Source organism: Adiantum capillus-veneris, chromosome 9 (genome assembly GCF_014529385.1).
Source record: "Adiantum capillus-veneris isolate H3 chromosome 9, ASM1452938v2, whole genome shotgun sequence".
Lineage (NCBI taxonomy): Eukaryota > Viridiplantae > Streptophyta > Polypodiopsida > Polypodiales > Pteridaceae > Adiantum > Adiantum capillus-veneris.
In genome coordinates, this window is record NC_140939.1 from 139,545,211 (window position 1) to 139,555,371 (window position 10,161).

The 10,161-nt window shown below is 45.0% G+C and overlaps 1 protein-coding gene across 1 annotated transcript; it reads left to right on the forward strand.

The window, feature by feature from the left end:
* The first annotated feature begins 379 nt into the window (after positions 1 to 379).
* On the forward strand, positions 380 to 9,194 carry LOC147451258 (uncharacterized). The gene is made up of 2 exons (XM_086520230.1): positions 380 to 3,765; positions 8,333 to 9,194. Exons 1-2 carry the CDS (start codon positions 819 to 821, stop codon positions 8,839 to 8,841), a joined length of 3,456 nt encoding a protein of 1,151 aa, XP_086376356.1. The 5' UTR covers positions 380 to 818; the 3' UTR covers positions 8,842 to 9,194.
* The last annotated feature ends 967 nt before the right edge of the window (positions 9,195 to 10,161 follow it).

Consider the following 10,161-nt stretch of genomic DNA (forward strand, 5'->3'; position numbering starts at 1 on the left):
GACAATCTATAGAAATTTATTATATATAGTCAATTTGCCTTGAAAAATTTCCATGAAATGTAGGTTTGCTAGGTATGTGGTGCCTCCCTCGCAGAAGCTCATGATGTTGAGGTAAGTCACAGTGTGGAAATTATTGTGAGATTTTGTCCAAAACTTCTTGAGTATGTGCATTTTGAAAGAAGTGATTTGTTTGAACGGTTGAATTTAGCAAGGAAAGCGAGCTCTATTAGACTATATATATGTTAGTTTTGGATGAAAACTGGGATGATGGATGAGAGTGGTTATAATAATTGTGCAAGCAACACGGGCGAAAGTCCTTTGGCTGAGCGTCCTCTCCATATTATGTGGGCGAAGTGGGGACAACAGGTGGGGATGAGCATCATACACGAACACAATGGTCCATGGGGATCTTTTGGGGGGCAGATGATGGAGTGGGAGAGCCTGCCGTAGCAGGTTGAAGTGACTTGAAGCGGGGGCTTTCCAATCAGCACATTGAAATTTGAGAGAGAGAGAGAGAGAGAGAGAGCGGTTCTCCTTTAAATCACATCATCCAGCAATGGGAGTAGAGAGGTTTGAGCTTTATATCTGCAGCCTCAGCTAGTGGGCGACTTGGTAGCTCGTAGTAGAAGCCGGATGAGAAGGCCTCAGAAAGGGATATGAAGGGGCAGCATACCTATAGTCTGTCACTCTGAGTCTGTAATGGGGAAGTAGCCTGTAGGGTGGTGGTTGTCGTGACGATCAGCACGAGAAGAGAAGCAGAAGGACTCATGGAGACGTCAATTTTTTGATGCTCGCCTCGAGTTGGCCAAAAAGGGACAATGGGCGAATCCATGCGCCGCCAATTGGCGCTAATTCTCATGGCGCTCTTGATCATTGCCTGCTGCTGCGTGAAAGCAGGCGGGGTTAGCGGGGAGGAGGCAGCGTTGCTTGCCTTCGCCGCCAGCTTCCCTCCCAACAGCGCCGCCGGCACCGCCCTCTCCCGCTTGTGGAACCCCACCTCCTCCTCCCCCTGCTCTTGGCCTGGCATCACATGCTCCCCCACTTCCCTCCATGTCGTCTCCCTCTCCCTAAACCCCAGCACTCTCCAATCTGTCCTCAGCGACGGCGCCCCAGCTTCCACCGCTGCGATCACCCCACCCGCGAACAATGCGCCCCGCATGGCTGACGGCACCGAAATTCTCTCCAGAGCCGCCCGCATTCTCTCCGCTCTCTCCCCTCTCTCCTCTCTCCAATTCCTCTCCCTCCCCTCTCTTAACCTCTCTGGTCACCTCCCTCCTTCCCTCCCCTCCTTCCCCCTCCTCTCCTTCCTCGACCTATCTTCCAACAACCTCTCTGGATCCATTCCTGCCTCCCTTTGCTCCCATCTCCCCTCTCTAGCCCAACTCCATCTTGAATCCAACCAGCTTTCCAGCTCCATTCCGCCAGAAATCGCTCAATGCACTAACCTCGCGTCCCTCACCCTTCATGATAACCAGCTTTCGGGCCATATCCCCACCTCTCTCGGCCGGCTCACACTCCTCGAAGTCTTCCGTGCCGGCGGCAATGTGTTGCTATCTGGCCCTCTTCCAGTGGAGCTCAGCAACTGCACGCGTCTTACGGAGCTCGGCTTGGCTGCGACGAGCGTCTCGGGCCACATTCCAAGAGAATTTGGCCGTCTCTCCAACTTGACCACACTCATGATCTTCGACGCAAACCTCTCCGGGCCAATTCCACCCGAGCTGGGGAATTGTACACAGCTTGTTGAGCTCCATCTCTTTGCCAACCGTCTCACAGGTACTATTCCTGGTGAGTTGGGTAAGCTTGTGAACCTAGAGAAGCTCTATCTCTGGCAAAATGAGTTATCTGGGCCAATTCCCAGTGAGCTTGGAGGGCTTGCAAGCATTCAAGTGCTGGATCTTTCACAAAATGAGCTCTCAGGTCATATACCAGCGAGTTTCGGGATGCTTGTGACGGTGTCGAAGCTGTACCTCAGTGTAAACAGGCTCTCTGGGAACATTCCAGCAGAGCTTGGAAATTGCAGCATGTTGATGGAACTACAACTGGACAGGAACTTATTGACAGGTCATATTCCAGAGGAAATGGGGGAACTCTCAAAGCTCGAGCAGTTGTTTTTATGGAACAATACACTGGAAGGGAAGATACCTTCCAGCTTAGGGAAGTGCAAGAAGCTACAATACCTTGATCTATCCTGGAATAGGCTAAGTGGACCTTTGCCTGTGGAGCTCTTCGAGCTGCAATCTCTTTACAAATTTCTTCTCATGGCAAATGAGCTCAGTGGGGTCATACCGAACGCAATCGCACATAGTCGGGCACTGTATCGCTTGCGGCTTGGAATGAATAGACTTACAGGCCCTATCCCAGAGGAGCTGGGTGAGCTGCATAACCTCACCTTCTTGGATATTAGTAATAACCAAATCTCAGGACCAATACCTGCCTCCATAGCAAAATGCAATGCGCTTCAGCTCTTCGACGCACACAACAACCTCCTCAATGACTCTATCCCTATGCAATTAAGTTCCCTTTCTAACCTTCAATCCCTAGATTTCTCCTTTAACCACCTCTCTGGGTCTCTCCCCCCCACTCTAGGCAGCCTAGCAGAGCTCACAAAGCTTAATGTGCAATCGAATTCATTGTCCGGTCTCATCCCACCTGGATTGGGCAGCTGCAAGAAGCTCACAAGTTTGGACTTGAGCTCAAATTCTTTCTTTGGGCCCATCCCCTCTTCTCTGGGCCAAATTAGCACTTTAAGTGTCTATCTCAACCTCTCCTGCAATACTCTGTCTGGCACCATACCGGATGAATTCGCACAATTGTTCACTCTAGCCGACCTCGACATATCTCACAACAAGCTGTCCGGAAGTTTGGATGTGCTTAGCAAAATGGGCAGCTTAGTCAGTCTCAATATCTCCTACAACCTCTTCACAGGCCCTCTTCCAGATACATATGTATTCTCGTCAATGCCGGTGAACAACTACGTTGGAAATCCTGGTTTGTGCGGACCATCATGTAATGCGATGGCGAGGAGAGGGAGCCAGGAGAGATCAGGGAGGGCCATTGTAGGATTTCTTTTTGGAAGTGTGGGGTTCATGTTCACGGTGGGCTTGGTCCTACTATGCACATTGGTGATGAAGCACTCGGCAGCACGGGTGCATGAGCCTGACAACATGGAGTGGCCATGGGAGCTAACACCGTTTCAGAAGCTAAGTTTTACAGTGGAGGACGTGTTGGAAAGGATGGTGGAGAGCAATGTAATAGGGAAGGGGGGATCGGGGGTTGTCTACAAAATCGAGGTGCCGGAGGGGGATGTGATTGCGGTGAAGAGGATGAAGGCGGCGGGCAATGCGAGGAAGGCCGGCGGGATGCCGGAGAATGGGAGGGACTATGCGACAACAGAGGTGGAGGCATTGAGGGCAGTGAGGCATAACAACATAGTGAGGCTATTGGGGGTGTGCACAAATCATCAAGTGAGTTTGCTATTGTATGATTACATGTCAAATGGGAGTTTAGGGGAGTATTTACATGAGAAGAGGAGGGGGTTGGATTGGGAGAGCAGGTACAAGATAGCTTTGGGGGCAGCACAGGGGCTTGCCTATTTGCATCATGATTGTGTGCCCCCCATTTTGCACAGGGACATCAAAGCCAACAACATTCTCTTGGGGGCTCGCCTTGAGCCCTACCTTGCTGATTTCGGGCTTGCCAAGTTTGTGCTCAACTCCTCCTACCCTCAGACCGTCGTTGCTGGCTCCTACGGCTACATTGCCCCAGGTAATTTGCTCTGCTCCCCTGCTTCACCTCATTTTTTTTTCCTTAGGCTAACATTGGTAAATCTTTCTTCTAGAGTCAATTATCTTTTTTGTTGCCCTACTGTATAATACATTATTATTATGTGCTCGTGTGCATTTCTTTCCACCAATAATACTAGCATTATTTTATCATGTGCTCGTGAGCATTTCACCTTTTTCCTAGCTCGGACAACTTGATTGGCTCTTTATCGTACTCTTGTTCTTACTAATTAGGGCTTGTTCATCTGTATTTTATTTGGTAGGGAATGCTCACTGGTCTCCATCACGCAATGCTCGAAAAAAACCTAGGTTTAGTGTAATCCCACCTACAAATTTTGAAATTTACCTCTAAATTCTATATTTGAAGGTGAGAAAATTTACAAAATTTTGAAAAATTAGTGTAATTTGGTATAAAAACCTTCAAATTTTGTCAATTTACCTCTGATGTTCCACATATGTAGGTTTGCCGAGTTTTTGGAAAAACGCACTGCACTGGTGGCAACACTCATTCTTGAAGGGTGACACAAAAACTCACAAAATATACATAAACACATGATCAGGGTACCAATCGAAGCCGGAGTTTTAATATTAGAGGCCTTTTGCACGAGCGGGGTTTGCAGTAACCATATGTGTTCATGTTCATGTTCCTGGGAGGTGTCGCCTTTGTTATTTGTAGCAAAACTAGAAGTTAGTTCAATGTGGGAACAAATGGTTGTCAATGATGACTTGTTAATAGTGCTCAACCCAAACATTTTCAGAGAGCCACCGTACTGCCACGGTCCACCTAGTGTGAGTAGGGATAGGGCTGAATAAAGGTTAAAGCGCTTGCACACGGTGAGTATTTTTGGAATAGTTTCCACAACAAATGAGTAAATTTGGCTTTCTTCAAGATCAACAATTCTTTGTCTAACTTTGCAAACTCACCATGCAAAAGTCTTGCTACAAAGGGCCGTGCACGAAGAAAAATCTTGAAGGGGAATGGGTTTGCATGTTTATCGCAAAACATGGCGGGTGGCTAATTGCATATGAATTTCCTTGGGATACTAAATACCCTATAGGGAGGAGGAGGGCAAGCTTAGAGCTGTGTCCTAGTGATGCATGTCATGGGACATAGAGTGCAGCAAGCCTTGCATTACATCAAGCCTCATCTCGTCGTTTGTACCACAAATTTTTCTTTGTTTCTCAATTTTTGTAGCGCACGTAGTGCAAGACCCTTTGCACTCTATACCTTGTTTGTGCCCAGCAGGATGAAGCTCTTATGCGAGAGACCCTTCTCATCCCCCCCTCGTATGAGAAGACACTTCTCATCACCGACTACAAGTCTTGTAGCGGATGATAAGGCTACCCCATATTTCTTAGGGAAATTACAAATATAGCCCTGTAATTTTTGAAAATTCAAAAAATACCCTTCAAATTTCAAAAAATTTCCTATAGACCCTTTGTATCAGTTTGGGATAGATTTGCCCTAATTTTTGCATAGTGTACTCTTTATGTCAATGTAGGTCTATCTTAAAGTGTCTTAGACAAACAATTCATTAATGAACTCATAAATAGAGGCATTTGTGTCTAAAAATGATTAACGATTTCATCTTATCTTGTCTGTCCACAATACCATTTAAAATCCTAGTTCTATGATCTTCTATTAAGAGAGAACCAATCTTCCTACGGTGAGTTGCGAAAAGAATTGTCTTTAGAGATATTGGTGAAGTTAACGAAGGGTATTTTGGGAATTTTTGAAAAATTGAAGGGAAATTGCGATTTTTTTGGGCAAATATGAGGGCTATATTTGGAACTTTTGAAAATCGAAAGGTATTTTGGGAATTTTTACAAATTATATGGCTATTTTGGTAATTTTTCCTATTTCTTCTTTCACCTATAGTCAACTAGGGATTATATCTAGCCTACGTGGTTGTCTTGTGTGCATACATACTTGATCAATGTGAATGTTTGGTTCATGCTTAGCTTGACTTAGGCTGCTAGTAGTATGCTCACTATGGTTTTTGATCATCTTTTTGCTATTGTTGTAATTGACACTTTTAAGGTTGCATCCATGTGGCTATATATGAACCTCCTAGCACCACAGTGTCCTCGAGATGAACATTTAAAGTCAATTACATTCAACTAACAGGCCCTCTACTTTCTATGGAAGGTCTAGCTTAGAACCAATTACATTCAACTATCAGGCCCTCTACTTTCTATGGAAGGTCTAGCTTAGAACCTGCGCTGCTTCTTCACGAACGGCAATTTCTCAATGTTTGCCAAGTTCAAATGATACATAACATTTTTTTTTGCGCCCTTCCAAATACAAAATTGCCAAAGCTACGCTTAATTTTTAAAGCCAAATTTAACACAAAAATGTTCCAAGTGACTTAGTTAAAAGTGCAACCTTGAGAATTTGGTTTTTAACCTCCAATTCTTAGAAGAAAACCATCTTATTATACTTAGTGTTATATAATAAATATCTATATATAGTGGATCTTTTTCCAGAAAAGTGCCCTTCAAGAGGAACATTGTATTTGTTTCCCCCTTCCACAATCCGGGGAAATTTTTAAAATAGCCCTTTGTAGGCAAATCCTTGAAATTTTGCCACTTCTCTTGAAGGTCAAAAGTGGCCTTGAAGGGCTTTGCAACCTTCAAAATTGAACCCTACTTGAAGGTCTTGAAAATTTATACTATTATGACAATCTTCAATGTAGCCTAAAGACATTTATACTATGCCATGAAAATCTTAAAAAATTACTTAGTAATTAACACTTTTATGACAGTCATTTATAAAGTTGCTTGAAGACATTTATATCATTATTGTATAGAACAAGCCATTGCTTAGAACAATCGAGGCAATTGCACACAAAAAAAGGAAAAAATCTTGAATTACTAGGCAATCTTTGAATGATTATGTGTCCTATTAACATTATCATCGGAGTTTTTTTTCCTTTTTCTTTTGGGTTTGGATGGCAAGCAAGTACAAGTATTAGAAGCACCGATGTTTGAAAACAAACTCATGCATTAAAGGATGTTTTTTTTCTTTTTTGAAGAAGTAGAAATTTGATTAAACAAGAAGGGAAAAAGATACATGGAACCCACAGGTAGGGGGTGGGTTATCTGACTTGTTTTGTCCATATGGCTGTTATTTTGCTGACTTGCTTGCTTTGCATCTGTATCTTACCTTTAGTAAAGCTATGTTATCTGATGCTCACATGCATATGAAGGGCATACTTGAGCTGTCAATTAAAGGCACAATGAATGGGCACTTTAGGAACTTGGCATGGACCATTTGTCATCAATTCCTCAAGGACCAAGATTGGAAGAGGCCAAATCTTCCTCTTAATGTTCAGCAATTGTCCTTGTAGAATCATTGAAAATAGCTAAACAACACCATATATGGGCAAAAGGAAAACTACCTTTCTTGCATGAAAGAGCCTTTTACAAGTACACTCAATCGTACGAGTACAGGCAAATTGAACATTTGTGAGGCAAAGTTCTTGTCCTTTAATGAGGGCACTCAAAAAGTGAAGGTGTCGTCTTTACTCAAGCTGCCTCCATACACTTCAAACATGTCAAAGCACTCTCCATAGGAGAATGTCGGGTCCTTGGTCTTTAGAGAGCCATATCGATCTTGAGTGGGGTAACTTGGTTTGAGTGAAACAATAGCTCAATGTCCATACCTCTCTCTAATTTTAGGCTGGGTTCAGACTGAACCGGCGAAAGTCTCAAGCCTTCCTAAATGTGCCGCCGCCTAGTGTGAACAGTGTGGAGGAGGAAAAGTGAAAAAGTGAAGGGGGCTGAGAGAGGCCATTAACTCTTTCGAGGGGGGGGGGTTTCGAAAGAAAAACGGAGGGCCCGGCTGAAGAGTGCCTCAACTCCCACCAATCAAATTTCGCCATGGAGGATTGACGGCCCTTTGCATTTTTCTTCCGCCGCCTAGTCTGAACCCACCCTTAGTCTATTTCAGACTCCTAGTAATGGGTCCTAAGTATCCCTTGGCATTGTTAGCCAGGAAAACTTGATGAGAGATTTAGCCGTAAATATATGCCACTCAACATACATACTATGTCTTGGGACCAATACATAGTCTTGGGACCAATAAAAGCTGAGATTTGAGATGGCCACTCAAACATCATGGCCCCTTTATGTTTGTTGTCCTTTATCTCTCTCTCTCTCTCTCTCTCTCTCTCTCTCTCTCTCTCTCTCTCTCACACACACACACGCACGCACGCACGCACGCACGCATACTGCACTTGTCGGTCGGATAGATCTTTGAGGTCCTGTGGAAGTGTTCCTAAGACGGTCAAAATTTCTCTTCTTGTTCTTCTCTCTCTCTCTCTCTCTCTCTCTCTCTCTCTCTCGTGAGTGTGAGTGTGAGTGTGAGTAATCATATGTAGAAATCTGAATGCAATTCTTTTGTTCATATCTAGTTCTATCCTAGCTCTTTTAGTGCAGAGAAGTAAATCACATTTGTCCGTGAAAATATTGTGAAATTCACATCCAAATTAATTTCAAATTTGAGTTGATTTGAGGGCTGAAAGAAAGTAATTTTGTGGCGATTGCAGAATATGGATACACGCTGAGCATAACGGACAAGAGCGACGTCTACAGCTACGGGGTGGTCCTGCTGGAGATACTGACGGGGAAGAGGCCCGTGGAAGCGCAGCTGGAGGCCGCCGAGGGCGGAGCAGCCGCCGCTGGCCGCCACCTCATCGACTGGGTGCACGAGATGCGTCACTGTCACCATGACGTCACCGAGATTCTAGACCCACGCCTACGTGGCATGCCCGACCCCTTCATAAAAGAAATGCTGCACGCTCTCGGCATCGCCTTGGAGTGCGTTCACTCGCTTCCCGCCGAGCGTCCCTCCATGCGCCAGGTGGTCAGCCTCCTTGTCAGCATCCGCCACGACATCGAAGAATTTTCAAAGGTCGACGTATTGGCTGCCGCCACTTGTAAGCCCTCCTCCCATAACAAGGAGATGATTGCTTCCCCCAGGCTCAGCTACGGCACGAATACCTCTTCCATGTGCAGCTTCACCCCGCCCTCCTGCACTTCAGCTCAGTCAAATTAATAAGCCATATCATATATTCTAAGCTCTTAATTTACCCTAAGGTTCTTACGTAGTATAACCTTAATCATATAGCAGTCATGTGTAAGGTCCCGATCTTGATCATGGCATAGAGTCATACCCTTTTCTCAGCTAGTTTTCTGCTAACCGTGCCCTTCACGAGCTGCAGGCAAGCTCGGGCTTGCATTTATGTGAGCGTAGTGAAGAGCTCCTGGTTTACAAATATGTTGTTAAGGAGCATGTAAAGCTTCCAGTAAAACGTGACGGGCTAAATTTTTTCACCCCAAAAAATGCTCTGGGATATTGTATGCGCAAATTTGATTAGAATTATATTGACATTTCAATTGTAAGTGCTATGGCTTATTATAGCCTTAATGCTGGATCTAATTATCATTTATCATATATATTAATTATGCTTGAAATTTGTATAGCTCCGGCAAAAATGAGTGGACCTTGACGTACTAGCTAGTTCCAGTGTCCACATGCTATAAGCTGCCGTAAAGGAGCAAGCCACCCTTTTCACTAAGAGGCTCCGTGGGACCTCCCACTTCCGCCAAAAGTTGGAGTGTATTATAACAGGCTCTCATGGAGTCGTGCTGCATGTGAGTGCTCTAGCTTCAGAAGAGTCTGAGGCTTGAGCTCCTTTCGTGCTGCTTGTTGTTTGGCCAAAGAGATCCACGCTGCCTAAAATCTATCGACACCCCGTACAGATGGGCTGAGCTACAGCTTTTTTTTGGCTCGTTGGCCTCTTCCCTAGAAGCTCTATTCCACCTTTTCTTGCAGCAATTATATAATCCGTCCAGCGCGTACGACAGACTACAGTCGGACGCCTTCTCCTTTACAATTCCAATATAAACTTCTATGTAGGTACTAGGGGCGTGGCAGCTGGCCAATGGCAAGGGAGGAGTCAGGACCTAGTCGGCCCACATATTGGCCTGCAAATGCCTACATAAGGCCTTTTAGTAGACTCCTGCCTCTTGTGAGCAATTGACGTGGACCATTGGATCCAGTGTTTTTTGAGCAATTGTGGACCGTTGGATTAAGCTTGTTGAAGAATGCCACTCGGCAAAGGCAATGCTTTTTCCTACCATGGGCATGGGGCCCACACACTCTCTCAGAGTCTTTCTGTGGACCATTGTGACTATTTCACCTTGTTCACTTGGTGAAGTATTGAGTGCTTACAGCAGAAGGCCTTATTATAATAAGAGGGCTCCCCCATAGACTCTTTAAAGGGCATTGTATTTGGAGGTACCTTCAAAATAAATGGTGGGTATCCTACACACCCAAAGTTTCAAACTACTACCGGATGACTCACCAAGAAAG